Source organism: Mobula birostris, chromosome 8, assembly GCF_030028105.1.
Source record: "Mobula birostris isolate sMobBir1 chromosome 8, sMobBir1.hap1, whole genome shotgun sequence".
NCBI lineage: Eukaryota > Metazoa > Chordata > Chondrichthyes > Myliobatiformes > Myliobatidae > Mobula > Mobula birostris.
Window position 1 is genome coordinate 141,562,090 of NC_092377.1, and position 23,402 is coordinate 141,585,491.

At 40.6% G+C, this 23,402-nt stretch overlaps 1 protein-coding gene across 1 annotated transcript in view; it reads left to right on the forward strand.

The window, feature by feature from the left end:
• LOC140202073 (scavenger receptor cysteine-rich type 1 protein M130-like) overlaps positions 1–23,402 on the forward strand; it is an 80,234-nt gene that overhangs the window by 41,806 nt on the left and 15,026 nt on the right. Inside the window, exons 4-6 of the mRNA XM_072266933.1 lie at positions 8,889–9,194; positions 14,913–15,227; positions 17,039–17,353. Coding sequence (XP_072123034.1) covers positions 8,889–9,194; positions 14,913–15,227; positions 17,039–17,353 — 936 coding nt within the window. The remainder of the gene's footprint in view (positions 1–8,888; positions 9,195–14,912; positions 15,228–17,038; positions 17,354–23,402) is intronic.

The window sequence follows — 23,402 nt, forward strand, 5'->3', positions numbered from 1 at the left end:
CATCAGAGAAATTCATCTGCTTGCAAGATATACAGAAAATGCTACATAGGCTGGTGCCCACAATGAAGCTGACTCAGTCCAAAACTTTCTGCAGCTTCTTTAAATCTTGCACGGTAGCCCTCCCACTCCCATCCCCACACACCCCATACCAGAATGCGATGCTGCCAGTTATAATGCTCTGCACGGTACAACTGTAAAACATTGCAAGTGTTTTTGCTGTCATACTAAACCTCTTCAAGCTCCAATAAAATACATTCGCCATCTTGCCTTATTTGTAACTTCATCAATATATTGGACCCAAGATATTGTCCAGGAAATGTTGTCACCCAGGAATTTGAAAGTGCTAACTCATTCCACTTCTGATTCCCCTATGTGGACAGGTATCTGTACCTTCTTCTTAACCTTTCTGAAGTTCACAATCAATTATTTGGTTCAGTGAAGGTTGTTGCTGCAATACCACACAATTGCTTTATATATCCCGTTCTGTACGACTCTCATTACTATCTAAAATTCTGCCAACAATTATTGTGTCACCAGCGAATTTGCAGATGGGATTTGAACTGTGCCTAAACACACAGTCATAGGTGTAGAGAGCGTGAAGCAGTAGGCGAAGCACACATCCTTGAGGTGTTCCAGTGTTGATAATCAGCGAGGTGGAGATGCTTTTTCCGATCATCGCAGACATTGCTTTTCCGCTTGGGAAATTAAGGATCCAGTTGCACAGGATGGTACAAAAGACCCAGGTCTGGAACATTCGATCAGAATGGTTGGAATGTTTGTTTTAAGCACTGAACTCTGGTCAATAAACAGCATCAATAAATTATGGTAGTTTCCAAGTGCTCCAAGGTAGCATGAAGAGCCAATAAGTGTGATAGCCATCCGTAAATCCAACCTGGTATTTTTTTCTTTTAAATGCTACTAATCTAGCTATCAGTTGTCTACAAACCTTCTGGCTTTTGATTCGGGTATGTACAGTATGTTCTCATTGGCCCATAGTCGTCCACAAGAAGTAGAAGATATGAAACATCGGGTAGGCAGAACAATATTATCTAGAGCTGCGGCCGCATAGAGATCAAATTGAACAATGCTTGGAATATTGGTACATTTATCTCGATAAATATGAGGGAATGCGGCTTAGCTAGCAAACGAGGACTTAAGATACAGTAAGGAGGAGCGGAAGACGGAATGTTGAAGAAGTTTGATAAATAGATCCTGCGGTTCATAGCTTCATAGATCGAATAAAGTGGCAACAGAGGACGGAGGGCATCGGAGATCTTATAACATCTTTTCTCTCAGAGGTCAAAATAAAGCATAAAAGAGTTGAGTCATCGTAATAAAACCTTGTAAAACACTATTTAAGTTTCACTTGGAAAACTAACTGCAGCTCAGCAGCCATTTTATAAGAAACTTTGGGAATGATTTTACTTGATGAATTGTAGAAGAGATGAACAAGGATTTTTCTTGAAAGAGGATTTTATTTATGGAGAAAAGACTGGGAAGACTGAATTCATTTTCTACAAAAGAACAAGGCCGACATGTAACCTGATAGATTCGTGTAGAAATGTGAGGAAAAGATGGTTAGATTTTCAGAAATCAATCAAGAACATAAAAACAAGCAATTAGGTTAAAATGGATATAGGTTTAAAGTTGTAATTGTGACCTACAAGACGCGACTGTGTTGTGCCTGGAGCTGGGTTGCAGCAAAGTGGTGGATGCCCCGGGGTGGGCTCACATTGGAGCAGGTTCTGGACCCGTTGTGGTCCAAAATATTCAGTGCAACGGAAACGAAACAACTCTGCGGCAATGTACATCTTACTCTTGGGATCATTATGCGCCGTCTCACTCCAGTGATGCTGGGGTTATCTGCTCAGGTAAAAATCAGAATTTATTCTATTCCATCCCGCCGGATTGATGACTCTATGATGTCCCGTCTGCAAAATAATGTGGGCTAACAACCCGCCGCCAGTGATGTGAAACTAAATCTGGGCTGTGTCGAAATTATTCCCATCATGTTGTGATCGCAATTTGTGTTACTGAAAATTTACACCGATATTATTTAAATACGTACATTTAGTACACAGTACTGGACACGATACAGCATTTGAAAGGGCTCAGCAGTCAAGTAGCATCTATGGAGCAAGATAAAATACTGTCAGGGCTGACACTGATCTGGAAATAAATAACAGAGAAATGTTATACCAGCAATAATGCGCATTTCGCTGAGTTCCTCCATATTATGTTTTTAGTTGTTCCATTTTCCAGCACTGCATGGACAGAGTCATGGCGTTGTCTGCCCTTGGGGGAAAGTTTTGTGTATTCCCCTCAAAATTTACACACCTCAATGAAGATTTAATCCTCGTTTCTCTACAATTATAGTGCACCCAGACAGATAGCATCTGTGAATATAGAATAACAATTTCCCAAAAGCCAGGCGCTGGAAATGTGAAATAACGTCAGGAGATGTTGCAATTACTACAATCTCGTATAACAACTGTGCAGCAGAAAGCAGAGTTAACACCTTCTTTGTATCACCATCTTTGCAAAGTATTTTCCTTCCGTATGTCCATGTAGATCCTGCTGCAAAATAAAGTTATAAATAAACAACATAATAACTCCTACTCCCTCTATACAAATGCTGCCTGACCTGAGATATATTTCCAGAGTTTTTCATTTAAGATCAGATTTTTTGCATTTGCGTTTATTTTATGTTGACAGGACACTGAATACTAACATGACGCTGCGTGAGTGTTAGGGTACTATGAGACTCAATGGCAGATCTACGTGTCCCGTGAACCAAATCCCTTGTGGTACTTTCATTTGGAATGTTACCTTCAATAACATGGAAATTAAGTGCAATGCACTTGGTCGAGTCTGAATACGGTTGTGTGCCGGTAATGGAGGAAATGAGTGCCCATCATGGTAGAAAGGATGGTTAAGATGTTGGAAATGGACTCAGGTGAGTTACTTTGTTCTGAATGAGCATTATGGGAGCTGATCCATGTTAGCATTCCCTGACATTCTCGAATTTTGACTCATCAACAATAATATCATATTGGGGAAAATCAGAAGAGACACTTGCTCCCTGACAATTAAAGATTGCATATGTATTGTCACTGTAGCATTTGTGCATTCCGTCTAGTTCAAGTTCTGTTCACGTTTGACTGCTAAGTGACAGATGATGTGATGTACAATCTCAGAATGTCGAGGAGAGATGATGTGAACTTCACTTGTATTCCTGACACTTGGTCAGTATGAACGCATTACATCACGTATGAGCTCATACTTGATTAATATTTAGGCTTTGCACGTCCTGCTCTGCAAATGAGGGCAAATGGTAAAAAAGCATCAGAGAAATCCATCTGCTTGCAAGATATAGAGAAAATGCTATGTAGGCTGGTGCTCAAGATGAAGCAGACTCAATCCACAATGTTCTGTAGCTTCTTTAAATCCTGCGCGGTAGCCCTCCCACTGCCATCCCCACACACCCCATACCAGAATGCGATGCTGCCAGTTATAATGCTCTCCACAGTACAAATGTAAAAAAATTGCGATTGTCTTTGGTGTCATATGAAATCTTTTCAAACTCGAATAAAATACATTCGCCGTCGTGCCTTATTTGTAACTTCATCAATATATTTGAGCCAAGATATAGTTTAGGAAATGTCGTCACCCAGGAATTTGAAATTGCTAACTCATTCCACTTCTGATCCCCATATGTGGACTGGTGCATGTGCCCTCTTCTGAACCTTTCTCCAGTTCACAATCGGTTCTTTGGTTCAGAGAAGGTTGTTGCTGCGATACCACACAAATGCTTTATATATGTACATGTATATGGATTTCAGCAAGGCATTTGATAAAAGTTATAGTCATACTTTATTGATCCCGGGTGTGTATGACTAATTAATATTAATCAAGCATGAGCTCATAGGTGATGTAATGCGTTCATACAGACCAAGTGTCAGGAATACGTGAAGTTCACATCATCTCTCCTCGACATAAAGTACCCCATGCGAGGCTTATTGAGGAAGTAAGGAGGCATGGGATCCAGGGGTCATTGCCTTGTGGATCCAGAACTGGCTTGTCCACAGAAGGCAAAGGGTGGTTGTAGACAGGTTATATTCTGCATGAAGGTCGGTCACCAGTGGAGTGCATCAGGGATCTGTTCTGGGACCCTTACTCTTCGTCATTTTCATAAATGACCTGAATGAGGAGTGGAGGGATGGGTTAGTAAGTTTGCTGATGACACAAAGGTTGGAGCTGTTGTGGATAATGCGTTGGGCTGTCAGAGGTTACAGCGGGACATTAATAGGATACAAAACTGGGCTGAGAAGTGGCAGATAAGTGTGAAGTGGTTCATTTTGGTAGGTCAAATATGATGGCAGTATTAGTGGTAAAACTCTTGGCAGTGTGGAGGATCAGAGGGATCTTGGGGTGCAAGTTAAGAAGGCGTACGCTGCATTGGCCGCCATCAGTCGTGGAACTGAATTTAGGAGCCGAGAGGTAATATTGCAGCTATAAAGGCATCTGGTTAGACCCTACTTGGAGTACTGTGCTCAATTCTGGTCGCCTTACTACAGGAATGATGTGGAAGCCATAGAAAGGGTGCAGAGGAGATTTACAAGGATGTTGCTTGGATTGGGGAGCATGCCATATGAGAAATAGGTTCAGTGAACTCGGCCTTTACTCCTTGGAGTGACAGAGGATGAGAGGTTACCTGATAGAGGTGTATGAGATGATGAGAAGTATTGATCGTGTGGATAGTCAGAGGCTTTTTCCCAGGGCTGAAATGGTTGCCACAAGAGGACACAGGTTTAAGGTGCTGGGAGTAGGTACAGAGGAGATGTCATGGGTAAGTTGTGTTTTTTTACTCAGAGAGTGCTGAGTGCGTGGAATGAGCTACCAGCAACGGTGGTGTAGGCGGATACGATATGGTCTTTTAAGAGACTTTTGGATAGGTACATGGTGCTTAGAAAAAAATAGAGGGCTATAGGTAAGCCTAGCAATTTCTAAGGTAGGGACATGTTCAGCACAACTTTGTGGGCTGAAGGGCCTGTCTTGTGCTGTAGGTTTTGTATGTTTCCTTGTCTCTATGCTTCTATATCTCGTTCTGTGCGCCTTTTCATTCCCATCTAAAATTTTGCCAACAATAATTATGTCGTCAGCGAATTTACAGATGGGATTTGAACTGTGCCTAAACGCACAGGCATGGGTTTAGAAAGGGTAAAGCAGTGGGCGAAGCACACATCCTTGAGGTGAACCAGTGTTGATAATCAGCGCGGTGGAGATGCCTTTTTCAGATCAGCGCAGGCTGTGCTTTTCCGGTGAGGAAATCAAGGATCCAGTTGCAGAGGATGGTACAAAAAGCCCAGGTATGGAACGTTCGATCAGAACAGTTGGAACGTTTGTTTTAAGCACTGAACCATGGTCAATTAACAGCATTCTGATATAACTGTTGGTATTTTCCAAGTGCACCGAGGTAACGTGAAGAGCCAATAAGTGAGATAGCCCATTGTAAATCAAACCTGGTCTTTTTTTGTCTTTTAAATGCCATTAATCTAGCTATCAGTTGCCTACAAACCTCCTAGCATTTGATTCGGGTATGTACTGTACGTTCTCGTTGGCACACGGTTGTCCACACAGGTTTTAAAGAAGTAGAAGATACGAAACATAGGGATAGACACAAGGATATTATCTTAAGCTGCGGCCATACATAGATCAAATTGAATAATGCGTGGAATATTGGCAGATTTATCTCGATGAGTTTGAGGGAATGCAGCTTACTATAGCAAGCGAGGACATGGGATACAGTAAGGAGGAAGGGAAGAAAGAATGTTGAAGAGTTTTGATAAATAGAAAGATCTTATGGTTCATAGCTTCATTGATCAAAAAAAAATGTGGCTACAGAGGATATCGGAGATCATATACTTTATAAGCATCCATTAGTCTCGTGATACCATGGATTTGTGCCTTGGAAGGTTTCCAGGGCGCAGGCCTGGGCAAGGTTTTATGGAAGACCAGCAGATTCCCATCCTGCAACTCTCCACTCTCCATATCTCCGACGTTGTCCAAGGGAAGAGCAATAGGACCCAAACAACTTGGTATCGGTATTGTCGCGGAACAATCTGTGGTTAAGTGCCTTGCTCAAGGACACAATAGGCTGCGTCAGCCAAGGCTCGAACTAGCGACATTCGGATCACTAGACGAATGCCTTATCCACTTGGCCAAGCGCCAACAGAGATCATATAACATCTTTGCTATCAGAGGTCAAAATAAAGCATAAAGGAGTTGGGTCATCGTGAAAAACTTTGTAAAACACTACTTAAGATTCACTTGGAACACTAACTGCAGCTCTGCAGCCATTTTATAAGAAACATTGGAAATGATTTTGCGTGAGGAGTCGCCAAAGAGATGAACAGGGAGTTTTCTTGAAACAGAGGATTTTATTTATGGAGAAAAGACTGGATAGACTGAATTCGTTTTTGACAAAATGAACAAGGTTGACATGCGACCTGATAGATTTGTGCAGAATTGTGAGGAAAAGATGGTTAGATTTTCCAAAATCAGTCAAGAACTTTAAAAACAAGTAATTTAGTGAAAATGGATATGGGGATAAAGTTGCCCTGACAGGGAGTGAAGGACATCTGCAATGTTTCAATGTTCATATCTCCTTCAGGTGAGCTCTCTTCTTAAAGGTTGGAATCCAACGGCATTTCTGCTTTAATGCATTAATAGCCCGCATCGCTGCCAAGGAAGATGATTTTCCACCACCCCGATCTAGCGCATTGTTAAAAAAAAAACATGTTTTCTAAGTTTTTGAATGCTATCCTTGCCCATTGTGGGTAACGTGAAGAAACTACAAATATTTGTGTAAATTTGTCGGTCGTATGTGAGGCAGCAGAAGATTGCAGGCTGGCGAATAATGTCTGGTTATTACGAAGGATGCAGGAATAAGCCAAGGGTATAGTGCTGATGATTCTTTCTCCAGTAAAATGTACGTTTCCAATAAAGTATTCTGAGACGATAACGCTCTGCATTTGGAATAACCAGACTGGCTTTGTCTAGGGGGAAACTGTGTACCATGAATTTGCTCGAGCTTTTTTTTTCTTCTTGGAAAGCTAATCAAGCCGATTGACGAGTGCAAGGCAGAAAATACTTTCCCCATAGATATAACTTAAGTCTTTGACGAGGACCCGCATGGCAGGTTGGACCAAGAGGTTAAAGAGTGAAATAGTATTTGTATATAAACTCTTATTGGTGAGAGGACAGAGAGGGTGGTGATGGAGGGTTGTTCATTCAGTTTTGAGAACGGAGAACAGTATTTTATTATTACAATATATTAAATACTTGTATAACAATCCAGCTGGAACGACATAGAAGTTTGTGGATGGCATCAAAATTGCTGACACGGTGCATTGTTAAGAAATTTGTCCTTCGGTACATCACGATCTGGATCAGATGGAAAGATGTGCACGGGACTGGTAGTTCAAGCTTAACTCAGATAGGCACAAAGTGATATATTTTTTAGAATCTAAACCTGCGTAAGACATGCATAGTGAATTAGTAGATCTTGAGAGGTGTTAATGAATAGAGAGAACAAGCAATTGATTCTGTGAAAGTGACAACACAAATGGGGTTGTGAGGAAGCCATCTGGCATACTTTCTCTTACCGGCCGGGGATGTGAGCACTTTGTGGGTTGTCAGATCACTGATGTGTGCGATGTCCGTCCGAATGCACGTTTATTGCTGTGTGCGGTTCTGATCTCTACGCTACTGAAAAGACGGTCTTATGCTGCAGAGGGTGCAGAGAAAAATCAGAGGGATTTTGATAGGACTAGACAGTTCGAGCTATAAGAAATATGGACAAGATGGGACTACTTTTAGCGAAGATTATGGAGATGTTATGTTATAGTGGTTAAAAAAAATAGCTGCAGAAATAAAATATTAACAAGTTCAGCAAGACGGAACATTTTCCTCATATTACAGAGCAGGGTTAATCGTGGGAAATGGCTTCATTGAACGTTAATGAAGTACATTCATATTCATTCTTGCAGGGACTCCAGTCATGGGATAGCAGAGGAACCGATGTAAAGCAGGGGAACTGGTTTATTTAAGGATCATTATCTGTCCCCAATTAATTTGGAAAAAAAAAGAATTGAGGCTGCTGACGGTATGCTGATATCCTGATGTAAAAGTCGGTAAAGTTGACAAGTGGGCAAACCGGCTGAATGCACTTTTGACAGAAAGATTGTTCAACTCAGAAACTAGAATAATTCCTCTCATGACTGTGGCGATTGATTTGTGAGACACAGCATCAGCTTGTGAAATATCAGTAAAATCCGATCGGTGTGGTGCCGAAATTAATCTACCAGTACCAAGTAATTGCGGTGCAGAAGGGAGGAAGGAAAGCATGTCATCTGTATGAGATGAAACTTGAATCCCTATGAATTCGGAATCTGAAATAATCTGAACTCAATTGGAATTGACTACACGGTGATATAATTGTCATTATTATGACTGTCCTATGATGCTTTCCGAGAAGTACTGATATCCTGATGTGAAAATCAGTGAAGTTGTTGATAGGACAAACCGACAGCATGCACTTGTGATACAGAGATCGTTTAAATCGTATTGCAGAATGTTCTCGATCCGGACTGCAGAGAGTGCGTTGAGCACATGCAGCATTAACTTGCAATGTGTGAGGGAAAACTGTTTGGTCTGGTGCCACAATGAATCCACCAGCACTCAGTAAGTAGGGTGCACGAGGGAGGAGGGAAAACATGCTAACTGTCTGTGACCAAATTTGAATCCCGACGATTTTGGAACGTAAAATTATCTGATATCAAATAGTCATTATGACAACTGCGCTTTACATCTTATTTTTTTTCCAGATCACAGAGCTCCAAGATTGGTGTCCGGATCTGACAAATGTTCGGGAAGACTGGAAGTGCAGTTTGTTAAGACCTGGGAAAGGGCTTGTGTCCCGCACTGGGATATGGAAGATGCCAATGTTGTGTGCAGTCAGCTTCAATGCGGAGTTGCTGTTTCTGTGTTGAGTGGAACCCGTATTGAAGAGGGAAATGAACATTCACAGAGCGTTGAATGTCAGGGCAATGAATCGACCCTTTCGGACTGTCCAGTATCTTCAACTAGGCATAATTGCAACCACATGAATGATCTCATTCTGATCTGTTCCGGTGAGTACCAGGATTCAGAGTAAATCAATGGTAAACTTTGGTGGCATTTGGAAATGAATAGTCAGTTCTCAACAGTTCTTCCTGTTGAGGGCTTAAAAGTGCAGCAATATTAACCGACATTTTGGGGGTGCGGAGCCTTAAGAATTTTGTATTGGTCAGCATTAATGATTGATTTTAATGTGGGGGACTAAAGGAGGAATTGAAAAATGCCTCTATTTGGAAACTTCGATGGGCTAAAACAAGAATCATTCATCGAAACCTGACGAATATGCTCTTAAATTTGACAGACAGTAAATATATAGATAGATACTTTACTGATCCCAAAGGAAATTACTGTATCACTGTAGCATAACAGGTGCACAGATGTACAAGTATTATAAGAGAAGTAAGAAAGAAATAACATTAAGCTCCTCAAACAGTTGAACAGGAGGGTCAATAAGAGTTGGTACATTAACAAATTTGTTCGGCCTTGAAAGACAGATTTTCCTGAATCATATAACCATATAACCATATCACAATTACAACACGGAAACAGGCGATCTCGGCCCTTCTAGTCCGTGCCGAACTCTTACTGTCACCTAGTCCCACCGACCTGCACTCAGCCCATATCCCTCCATTTCTTTCCTGTCCATGTATCTATCCAATTTAAATTTGAATGACAACATCGAACTTGCCTCAACCACTTCTGCTGGAAGCTTGTTCCACACAGCTACCACTCTCTGAGTAAATAAGTTCCCCCTAATGTTACCCCCAGACTTTTGCCCTTTAACTCACAACTCATGTCCTCTTGTTTGAACCTCCCCCACTGACAATGGAAAAAACCTATCCACGTCAACTCTATCTATCCCACTCATAATTTTAAACACCGCTATCAAGTTCCCCCTCAACCTTCTACGCTCCAAAGAATAAAGGCCCAACTTGTTCAACCTTTCTCTACAACTTAGGAGATGAAACCCAGGCAACATTCTCGTAAATCTCCTCTGTACTCTCTCAACTTTATTGACATCTTTCCTATAATTCGGTGACCAGAACCGTACACAATACTCCAAATTTGGCCTTACCAATGCCTTGTACAATTTCAACATTACATCCCAACTCCTGTACTCAATGCTATGATTTATAAAGGCCAGCATACCAAAAGTTTTGGTCACCGCCCTATCCACATGCGATTCCACCTTCAGGGAACTATGCACCATTATTCCTAGATCCTTCTGTTCTACAGCATTCTTCAATGCCCTACCATTTACCATGAATCATAGGAGATTGGGCTGCTAAAAAAGGAAGCATGGTTGGACGACTGAAGAGATAAGGCCAACCAATTCAAATCAGCTACTATTATCTTCAGGCTAGATGGTGTACGATATTACTGTACGGAAATGTACAGAAATGGATACAAGTAAAATACATGATGTTAAATGCGCAAAAGTCTGCTGTGATTCGATTGATTTGTGGGAAAAGAATGTTAATCCTGCCGCACTAATATAAATGACAGAAAGAAAACCACAACTGGAACACAAAATCAGAAAATTAGAAATATGTTGAAACATTGCTTTGCTTTGGAAATTGTAGCAGGAAACGGAAACCAAATATCTTCAAAGAACATTATAGAAATGAAGTCAAGTAATAATGACAAAATGAAATAACAAAATAATAGTTGGAAGAAAACTGCTGACCCAAAAGTCTGATAAATCGCCATCAACAGACAGAAACCAGAAGACTTTGTGACAATTTTGAGTGAAAGCGATTTAATAGGAAAACCCGTTGCCTTTTATCAGTGCTGCTGCAGGGAATGCAGTTAAATTTATTTCAGATTCTAATTCGTTCTAAGATTGATAATCATTGTCATGCGGAGTACTGCAGTAGTCAATTCCTGAGAACCACCTTCACTGTCACCGATCACAATCATGGTTACAGAGATGGAAGTTAAGAGGACTATTAAAGGCTTGGAGATTACATGAACCTGAACGTTCAGAGTTCAAAGCTCTCATTCATTTTATTACCAAAGTACATATATGACACCATTACAACCCAGTGATACAGACAGTACGATACGACACATTCCAATTAACACTACTCAGGATAGAAGGAGGAAGACGAACATTAGACATAAAAATACACAACAGTCAGATAAAGTTTCTAAAGATGTATTTTCATCAATGTAAACAAGATTCAGCACTCTATGCGAGCATATGCAATTGCGATAAGAAGCACTCGTAACTAAACTGAAATGCAAGTACATCCCAGAAAAATGAAATAAAATTGTCACTGTAGAAGCTACAGTTATCGAATAGAAGAACATTACCCTCCATGGAATACACCCCCGGGATACTGTCAGCATGGTAGCGTAAAGGGTAGCATAATCATTTACAGTACAGGTGACTATTGTTCAATTCCCGCCGCAACCGGAAAGGAGTATGTAAGGGCTCTCCCTGACCGCATGGGTTTCCTCCGGGTGTTCTCGTTTCCTCCCACAGCCCAAACATACACCAGTTTGTCGGTTCATTGATCATCGTGAATTGGTCAAGATTAGGCCAGGAACAGATTGTGAATAAGAGAAAATCTACAGAGGCCAGAAATCCATGGTAACAAACACATTGGTCGGTGCACATCGAGGGGCAGAAAAGGCCCAGTCCGCGCAGTATCACAATATCTCTGAGGAGGCTAACATCGACAAAGAAATGTTGAACCCTGATTCCAGTTGAGACGAGCTCTCCGAGTTGGAGACCTCTTCCTAGAAACAGATGGTTTCACTGTGGCAACAGAGAACCAGGTGGTTAACACACACACACATACACACACAGACACACACACACACACACACACACACACACACACACACACACACACACACACACACATCAGAAATGCATAATAAAAGACCAACAAATTCAAGGCGGTCAATGCAGAATGTGGCAAGAGAAAATAGAAACAATCCAACCCATAACAGGATCCTGCTGCAGCTTAACAATCTGATTATTTACTCAGGCATAATCAAGTGGCAAACATCATTCACCAAAGTCATCAAATCATAACTTAATATGCAAACTCATAAATAGACCGTAACTTACTATAATTACAAACCTGATCCTGTGTTACAGCAAATTATATTACAACAGGACCATCATTATAGAGAGGATAATCAATAATGACCATCCGACTATAAAAATTCAGGATCAGAAAGCAAGACAATACTCAGTTAATCGATGTTGTCATTGCAACCACACACAGCATATAAAACTCAGTGAAGGAAAATCACCAGAAATATGCTGAATTAGAAGAGGAAATGGAAAGACTATGGAACATGACCAAGGTATACATTGTCCCAGTAATAATATCTACGACTGTTATTATCCCAATGTCACTACACAATAACATTAAACAATTCGACCTACACAACAATATCTAAGCAAACCTTCAGAAGGTTAAATTGTGAAACAACACCAGAATAATCCAAAAGATCCCAGCCATGCCCACAACTCAAGTTTTACCATGTTAGCTGAGAAAAAGAAAGTGATAATATACATACTTCTACATGGACGATTTGAAATTATATGCTAAATAGGCTATACGCTCTTTCATGAGTAAAGCTAAAACAATTCATTCAAAAGTAGGTCTATTTTCTGAAGAGATTAACATGAACTTTGGGTGATATAGGTACAGAACATTGAACGCAAAGTAAGGTGTGATAGAGCTAGTAAAACAGATCACAGTTCCATAAAGGTGAGAACGATCAATATAATTTAGTTCAAAGCTTAAGAAAATCTTCAAAACAGAGCTCAACAGTAAATATATATCAAAGGCAATAAACACTTTTGCTACACCTATATATTTGTGTTCTTTTAGCATAGTATCTTGGTACGAAACTGTTCTGGAAAATTTACAGTGAAAAATAAGGACGAAGATGTTGAATATTGGAAAAACAAACCTATGCACACTCGAGAGCATGGAGATTAACACAACCTGGAATAAAAGGTGGAAGAGGAATAACAGACATTAAAAAATACACAGTATTCAGATAAGACTTCTGCGGATACATTTTCATCAACGAAAACAGGATTTAAGTGTCCACTCGAGCACATGAAATTCTGAGACGCTGCATACAGCACTAAACTTAAGTAAAAACACAACCGGAAATATGAATAAATTATCACTATTGAAGAGAAAGCTAACCACTGGAAGAATATAACCCTCCATTGGATATATCCACACGATTTGAGCAGACTATATGTTTACAAGGAAGTGTCGAAATCCTCACTTGGAGTTGGAGATCTCTTTCCGCAAAAAGGGCCGTTCCTTGTGGAGATACAAGACAGAAAACACAACAACAAATCAAAATACTTAATAAAAGAACAATAAATTCAAGATGATAAATGCAGAACATTTCCAGAGAAACCAGAAATAATCCAGATATTGCAGGATGCAGCAGCAGTTTAAATCAGCCCGATTACTTACACAGGCACAATCAAATGGCAAATATCATTTACAGAAAATCTTGCTGTAAACTACATACTTTATCATAAATAAAAGTTTTATCCAGTTTTAGAGGCACAGATTGAAAATATTATATTGCGAACTATACTGTATTGCAGATATTACATTCCATAATCGCCCGGATATATTACACGGGAAACATGCAAGAACAAATTACTGAATAGATACAGCCATTCCAAACACATCACATCCAGAAGCCATTAAGCGGAACACAGCAGAAATATGCTTAATTAAAAGAGGAAATCGAAATACGATGGAACATGGACAAGATATACATTGTCCCAACAGTAATAACAAAAATTGTTATCATCCCAAGTTCATTACACAATAGCATTAAGCAAATAGACCTACAAAGCAATATTTATGTAAATCTCCAGAAAGACACAAGTTAAGCATGACTGGAATAGTCCTAAAGTTCCGAGCAATTGTAAAATGAGTGTGCTTGTCTCAGGTTTCAGCAGAATGAGCTGAGAAAAATAATAATAAATAGGCAAAAAATATCGAGAACATGAGAGGAAGAGTCATTGAAAGTGAATCCATATGCTGTGGGAACAGTTCGGTAATTGGGTGAGTGAAGTTAAGTGACGTGATCCCCTTTGTTTCAAAAGCCCTATGATTCAGAGGTAAAAACTGTACCTGAACCTGTAGGTCTTGAATCCGTGTCTCCTCTGCATCTCCTTGCTGATGGCTGCTGCTTTTCTGCGGCAGTGTCCATGTTGATGTGCTCAATGGCGGGGAGTGCTTTAACCATGTTGGCCTGGGATGTATCCACTACCTTTTGTAGTGTGGGAATGTGAACGGAATGGGTATGCAAAGATCATGAAATTAGGGACCAATACTTAGTTGAAGTGTATGTATAAAAATATAAATAAAGAGCTGTTTTTCTCACATGTATGGCCTAATGTTTGTCACGTGTGTGGCCTCATGCTTGAAGCAATGGTCGTCTTCAAAAACTTCAAGTGTACCAGAGTCCAGGTGGGTTTAAAGTAAACTTTGGGAACAATAAGAATCATGAATTGGAAACAGATGATCGCGATGCAAACAGTTAAAGAGCAAGTCTGCAGTGTACTATAGACTGTATTACTTTTCGTGAACTCATGCTTCACAGACAGAATTGGAAAGCACGTAAATCACGTAAAAGGTGAAACAAACCATTTCGCAGCTTTATTAGCTTCTTCTGTTTTGTTATTCAGAATATTTATTTGTTATCAATTATAACTAACACAGGGAAACATGGACCACGACTGGTTGATGGGGAGAACAGATGCTCTGGTCGCGTGGAAGTCCTGCACGGAGACAAGTGGGGGACGATTTGTGATGAATACTTCAGCCTGGAAGATGCGGCCGTGGTCTGCGAGCAGCTACAGTGCGGTGCAGTCAATACATCTAGCAAAAGTTCTTACTTTGGCGAAGGAAATGTGTTGATGTGGAAGGATAATTACGATTGTCTGGGGAACGAGTCTAAAATAGGTGATTGTCCAGTCTCAGCCTGGGCTCAGATTAGCTGTTCACGTGGCATTGAAGCCGGTCTCATCTGCACTGGTGAGTCACAAAAGATGTACGGTTGAAACAAGCCGCTCTTTGGTCGTAGTATAATCATAACTGTGACGTTTTAACCAATTGATCGAATCAGCAGTTTAGTGGCGCCCATGCGCTACTGTGATTTCGAAGAAGGTAGTGTCGTTCCTCCCTTTCCCAACGATAGGCCATGATACAATTTCCGTGACATTAATGATAGATTGAACTTGAGCATGGAGTAGATAACTCGGAATTTTGGAGAATAATGCTATGCAAGGACAGAGGATGATGTCAATTGATGTAGCTGGATAGTAGCTTTTGGCACGATGTAATGGAGATATAATATTTACGCAGAGAGTACTAGCATTATAGGGTTTATTGACAGGTTGCTGAGAATCAATATGAAGTGAATTCGATTAAGTGCAATTCAGTATTGTTACATAGAATTTAAACATTTGAAGGCAGTACACTCCCTTCGGTCCACGATGTTTAGATCACAGGAGCCTAAGACATCGGAGCAGAATTAAGCTTTTCAGACCATTGAGTCTGCTCCGCCATTCCGTCATGGCTGATGCCGGATCCCATTAAACCCCATACGCCTGCCTTCTCAATAAAACCAACAACCAACGACCAAGCTTTGTGACGACATTCTAACCTATTCTAAGATGAATCAAATTTTTTTCCTACTACGTAATCCTACATCTTTTTCTATCATCCATGTGCCTTTTTAAAAGTTTCTTAAATGGCCCTATTGTATCGACCTCTATCAGATCTAGCATCAGGTCGTCCCACGCTCACTTCACTCTCTGTGTAAAGCCCTAAATTTGATACGCGCGCCCCCCACACTTTCCTTCTAACAGCTGAATATTATGCCTGTTCTTTTAGACCCTTGGGAAAAGTCTTTATCTGTCCAATGTATATAACAGTCTTATCACCTTATATACCTCTATCAAATCACAACTTATTCTGCTTCTCTCCAAAGAGAAATCCCGAGGAGTTTTTTTTCCCTTTCTATGTGTGTATTTTTCCATCCCCACGTACGTGGGGAGGAGTTGCAAAGCATTTTTCCGATGCTTATTAAGGTAGAAAGTAAAGACATTTCAGGGAAAGATTTGGGAAAGGGATAAAAAAATGAAAAAATTAAGTAAATAAGTACATAGGGATTGGATAATTATGTCTGCGGGCAGGAGCAAGCATGAACAAATTAGGATATAAACACCTACAATGGTTGTTACATAGGCTTATATACAACATTTTGGACCAGTGGAAATGGTCCAGAAGGGTTATATGGAAACTATTATTACCATTTTTCTTAACAACTGATACCATTACTTAGCCTAATAGGTTAGATTTACCACAGTACATAACTATCTATTTAAGTGTTTATTTTGCTTTTATATCATCTCAATGTGTACTTAAGAATGTATAAATAATTGTAGTTTTTTACATATAAAAAAATGGAAAAGGTTATATGTGTGAAAAAGGTACATGATATTTGTGAATTCCTTATCCAAATAAAAATAAAAGTTAAAAAAAAAATAAAGATATTTCTGGAAGACCCGTTATTCAGGTATCAAAATACGCCATCCCTTCTGTAGTTATCAGTACATTCAAAGGGTAACCTCTCTGACTTACGTTTCCAGTCCAATTTTCTGAGATGAAGTACACAAACAGTTTTTATTGCTCTTAAGTGGACCGATGAAGTTTACTGATATTTTTCCCTTCCTGTGTAACACGTGGAAAATTAGTGTGTAAAGAAAATTTCGCATTTATTAGCTGAAAATGTATGGAATACTTTGGCTTGGTATGTGTTTTACCCTTTTTTGATATTGCAGATGAACTGTGGTCTTTGAGACTGAACGACGGGGGAAGCCGCTGCGATGGCCGAGTGGAGTTGTACGATAATGGTACCTGGCGTAGAATGCAGGATAACTATTGGAGCATCAATGAAGCTAACGTTGTTTGTAAACAACTGCGTTGCGGCTCTGCGACATCCGCCTACAACTCTTCACGGTACCCAGAGAATGAACGGCCCGTGTGGGTGACCGAAGTTCAATGTGAAGGAAGTGAGTCGCATCTCGGCAGTTGCAGAACAACCATGTTGAATCCGTCTTCCTCTGACATTACCGGTGTCGGTGTCCTTTGTTCAGGTGAATATTATGACATTTCTGGCAATGGGAGTTTATAAACAGCTGTGACCATTAATAATACATTGAGAAATTCAGAGCAATTGACACATGCAGAGAGGTATCTGGCCACCTGACAATGTCGGCGCAGACAGTCAACTCCCCTGTTGAAGGAAGTGCATATTATACTGCACCCCCTCCCCCAACAGACACACAGAACTCTGTCCGCGGCCCCGCCCGATAGAGTCTACAACTTCTCTGGAGAATACAGGGAATTTACCAAGGGCAGTTAACCTACCAGCCTGCACAACTAGGGCAGTTGAATGAAAATCGTAATACAGAGGAAAGCCACGTCTTTCCGGCCAGATAATGCAAATTTTAAGCAGTCAGTATGTACTTAACCTGCTTCACTGGAGACATCAGATTTAGACGGTGCGTATACGATTTTACGCATTCATTCACATTGGGTTGTGTGCCAAATGAGGGTGACTGCAGTGCGACGAAATGTGGGATTTTTTTTTATGCGTTCTCTTGACCCTAATCAGGCTTTGCAGTAGAATTTCTACTAATTTCACACGACTAAAATCACTGCATATATACTTCTAAGAAGTTTTGCCTGTCGCATAGCTTTCATGCAGCCTCTTCTTATGTGAAGCCAAGAATGATAGGAAAGGCACATTAAAATTGGAGGAGGAAGTTGAGCATTTGAGCAAGCGAGACATCCTGTGAGGGAGAGATTGCAAGGAGTTGATTGGAGCAATAAAATATTGTCAACTTTGGAGTACTACTGATGATTTATCTTTAGCTGCAAATTAACACTGCTGAGCTATCCGTGTCAGGGCAATCTACGTTGAAGTCCATTGGAACATGTCAATACGTGGCTAACATTTAAAATACTGAAACACCGCAAATCTCTGATAGCTTAGCTGTACTAAGAAGTGTTCCCTATTCCAGACTGAGGAAAGGGAGATGTTTAATGTAAAAGTTGCATGATATGAGGCAAAGGAAAAAGTTTTCAGATACTGAAATCAGGCTAAATATAAGAAGGGCGTTTCGAATCCGATGACCCGAACAAAGAGCAAACATATGCGGTGGTACTGTGAGGCAGAATTTAGTTGTGATTTGAAATACTGGGAATTAGATTATCAAAGAAAGAGTCAAACGCGACGCCAAACATGATCACTGTTTATTGAATAGTTGTCAATGGATCAGCCTGCTTATTACTCAGGTGAGGGTTGATTATTTGTGTCTGTGTGCGCAAAAGAAAATGGCATGCACTATTTTATTTTTGCGTCAGTGTGTATCAGTGGTAGTGTTGTGGCGCATTCATATTCTCGTATTCATCCTGAAACAAAATGATTTAAGCAATTAATTTTGAAGGTGTCTCTGAAAGTCCAGTTTTGATGTAGTCCACGGAATGTGATTGGAGGCTTGATTATAGATGAATGCAGTGTTATTATTTCAATGAAAATGAAGTTAACTGGGATACCATAAGACATATAGACCATAAGATATAGCAGCAGATTTAGGCCACTTGGCCCTTCGAGTCTGCTCCGCAATTTCATCACGGCTGATCCAATTTTCCTCTCAGCCCCAATCTCCTGCCTTCTCCCCGTATCCCTTCATGACTTGACCCATCAAGAATCTATCAACTTGCACCTTAAATATACATAAATAAAGAGCTCAATTCTGCTCACAATGCTCCAAGTGCGGTCTCACCAGTGCTTTAGAAAGATTGTAAATTACCTCTTTTCTTTGATATTCTTGTTCTCTTCAAATGAATGCTAACACTGAATTTGCTTTCTCATCACAAACTCAACCTTCAGATTAACCTTCAGAGAATCCTTCATGTACTCCCAAGTCCCTTTACACCTCAGTTCTTTGTACATTCTCTCCACTTGGAAAATCATCAACCCTATCATTTCTTCGATCAAAAAGCATAAACCATACAGTTCCCGACATAAATGTGCTGAATCTAAAAATGTATTTTCAGAAATGTGATCTATGAACGAATGTTAATTTGGCAGGAAAAATCAGCTGCCAAATGCAGTCTTTTTTCTTGAACAACTACCAAAAGTTGTACAGCGCATCCTCGCAAGAGCAGTTTTATTTTCGTGCATTAGACTGCACGTGGGAGGTGATGAAGGAACAACCCGAAATATATATTGAAAAAACATTAACATCGTTATAATTCGTTAGTTGGTGTTTAACTGGCTTTTTATGTTAGTGCAGACTTATTGATGAATGCAACTTTGTTATTGATACTTGTCTTGCTTAGAGATACAGTATTTTACCAATTAATGACGTAGAAAGGAAACTAATTTTTAGATTATTAGAACACTCAGTGCTCTTTTATTCGCATTTAGAAATGCATACATGCATTAAGAAATGATACAATGTTTCTCCGGGGTAATATCACAGAAAACACATCAAACCGAAGACTGACACTGACAGAACCACATAATTATAACATATAGTTACAGCAGTGCAAAGAAATACCAGAATTTGATGCAGAACAAACCATGGGCACGGTAAATAAAGTCTCAAAAGTCCCCGAGTAGATCGACTCCCGAGTCCCCGATAGCGGCGGCAAAAGGGAGAAACTCCCTGCCATAAACCTCCAGGCACCGTCAACTTGCCGATGCTTTGGAAGCAGCCGAACACAGCCGACACCGAGTCCGTCCGTCCGAAAACTTCGAGCTTCCGACCAGCCTCTCCGATACAGCCTCCTGAGCGACATCCTCTGCCGAGCGCCTTCGACCTCACCCCGGTCGCGGGAACATGCAAAGCCGAGGATTTCGGGGCCTTCAGCTCCGGAGATTCCGGTTACCACACAGTAGCAGCGGCAGCGAAGCGGGCATTTCAGAAGTTTTCCAGATGTTCGTCTGTACTCTCACGTCTGTCTCCATCAAATCAGGATTGTGCACGGTCCCCTACTTGGCAGATAACAGACATCACCAGCGAAGTGGCCGCGCACGCCAAATGAACAATAGCATTGAAAATGCTAACTATACGCAACTGGACTGAAGGCATGACGATAGTCAATAATATCCAGTGTTGATCCGTTGTTTAAGGGAGGCTATGAGAATAAATCGGCAAATTATACGATGTTGAGGCTGACTTAAGTCGTGTGTACATTACTAGAAGGCTTTACAAGGAACCCGATATATAATTATTTGAATAAGCAGGGTCAGATGAGAGAGAGGCAACATCGCTTCGTGCAAATCACATTGGTCTTTCCTCATCTCCTGTCTGACAGGATCCGTCACTGCCCATGAGACAGGATGCATATCGAGATCATGCCCGGCCTCACCGACCTGTTGCTGGTTCACGGCATGGGAGTGACGGGTCATATGCCCGCTGACCTTATCCAGTTGGCCATTCAGTAATGCATCCACCTGAAGGAGAAGGAGAAGCAGGGCAAGGATGTATGCCAGACGATGCCAATGCAATTCCACGCAGAACAAGTCCAAGAGCAATAACGACAACACCGAAACCGGGGCTGAGTCGGACTTTGAAGAAACAGTTGTTAAGATATTAAGGAAAAGAGTTTCAGTTTGTGTAGCAGCTTATAGTATTTACACGGAGTTAGCAGGAATGTTGATGAAGGAAAGACAGAGAACCTTGTCTACATGGACTTTAGCAAGGCTTTTAGCAAAATCCTCGTGAGAGTTCGTCAAGATAGTTGATGGCTTCACATTTACAATGAGGTCGCAAACTGGATTTGACGGTGGTTTCTCGAGAGAAGCTGAAGTGTGACAGTAGGCTGTTGCCTCTCCATCTGAAGGCCTGTGATTAGTGCAGTGCCGCAGGGATCAGTGCTGGATTCGATGTTGTTTGTCTTCTATATGAAAGACCTGGATGATAATCTAGCAGCTCAGTCTGCAAAATTACACATTGTAAATTAGTGGAAGCGAGAGAAGCTATCAGAACTTGCTGCGAATCTTGAGTAACTGGAAAAAATGGATTGAAATGGCGGTTGGAATTTATTGCAGACTCCTGTGAGGTGTTGCAATTTTGGAGGACAAACCATGATAGGACTTACATAGTGACCGGCAGGGCAATGAGGAGTGCAGGAAAGCAGAGTGATTTGGGAATACGGATCTGTAATTTTGGGAAAGTTGAGTTGGAGGTAACTAGGGTCTTCAAGAGAGATTTGGATCCATCGGGTTTCCTAAATCGAAGTAGTGAGCACAGGAGTTGTGATGTAATTTTGAAGTTCGATAAATATTTCTGAAGATTGAAAGTGCATTTATTGTCAAATTGTGCATAGAGAAAACAAATCAGAGATTCGTCTTCCCGCCGGAATCATGGTATCTGAAAACAGACTAATATAATTGCAGGCCTTGTAATATAGATCATTCATCACTGACTTTACATAAACCATCCTGGGATTCATATCATTCTTATACTCGACGTCGTTATTAAATGCTTCTGTACAAACTGGAATGCTTCTGCTTAGTATCTGAAAAAGTAATTATTCAAAGTCCGACTGATTCTGAGGTCCAGTTTCGCCATTATTGCCGTTGGACTTGATCTTCAGTGAATCTCATTGACAACGGCGTGCGGCTCCTCCTTCTCCTTCAGTCGGAGGAAGTAATGGATGGCGAACTGGAACATACCTGCGGGCCTCTATAAATAGATATTTTTTTTCATGAATTGAATACACCAAACAAATGCTTTCTAAATGGTTGCCTATGACATTATCATTGATAGGTCGAATTAATGCTATTAAAATATAGTTTTACCGAAACCATAGAAACCATAGAAGCTACAGCACAGAAACAGGCCTTTTGGCCCTTCTTGGCTGTGCCGAACCATTTTCTGCCTAGTCCCACTGACCTGCACACGGACCATATCCCTCCCTACACCTCCCATCCATGTATCCGTCCAATTTATTCTTAAATGTTAAAAAAGAACCGGCATTTACCACCTCGTCTGGCAGCTTATTCCATACTCCCACCACTCTGTGTGTGAAGAAGCCCCCCCTAATGTTCCCTTTAAACTTTTCCCCCCTCACCCTTAACCCATGTCCTCTGTTTTTTTCTCCCCTTGCCTCAGTGGAAAAACCCTGCTTGCATTCACTCTATCTATACCCATCATAATTTTATATACCTCTATCAAATCTCCCCTCATTCTTCTACGCTCCAGGGAATAAAGTCCTAACCTATCCAACCTTTCTCTGTAACTGAGTTTCTCAAGTCCCGGCATCATCCTCATGGTGACATAATCCGTACGAACACAGACGTTATTATTATTTGGGTACATCATAACAAAAATAACAAAAGCAACAACAAGATCATTAAATGTTTTGTTAACTTTTGACATTGCCCAGTCGAAATATGAACTGAACTGACGACAAAACAGATGGAGAGTAAGCTTTACGCTTAAAACAGATATTCACAACACTTTCCATAAAGATTAATTCTGCACAGTGTTTCCAACACCAGCTTGGTGAAGTTTCAATGTAACTGCCTGGAACGTTTGAGATTTTCATTGAAGGTGAACACAATTGTGTGCACTAGTAGTTGGGAAAGAAAATTATGGTTAAGCGTAGTTCCCATTGCAAATAAATAATGAATCAGAGGAAGTGACAGACAAAGTAGTTGTGTTGTATCTATTCATCAAAGAGCGGCATTCACTTCCCAGTCCTTTTCTCCAGAAGTGTATGCCACAGGTTGGCTTCTGGCAATCTTACATGCATCTTGGAATATCTAGTATCCACATGTTGCTGTTGCTCTGCTGTTTGATGTGAATTCTGTTTATTGACAAGTCACCAAATTGTTTTCGTATATTAGTAGATTTTAAACCAAAATATTATCTGTACGATCAACGAAAGGCTCAATTATCTTCGTCGGTATAAAAATACAGAAGAGAATGGCACATCAGAATCTACAAAAGAATATCGTTCCATTTTAAAGCTGCTTTAGACAAAACTTGTTATCACTGTGAATTTCAAATATATAGTGAGGTGCAAGTGCATGTAGATCAGTTTCTTAGTAATTGCTGGCAAAAAAGCCAAGTGGATCACAAGTTGGCCTGCAAGTTATTGTAATGCGACAGCTGGAGGCTT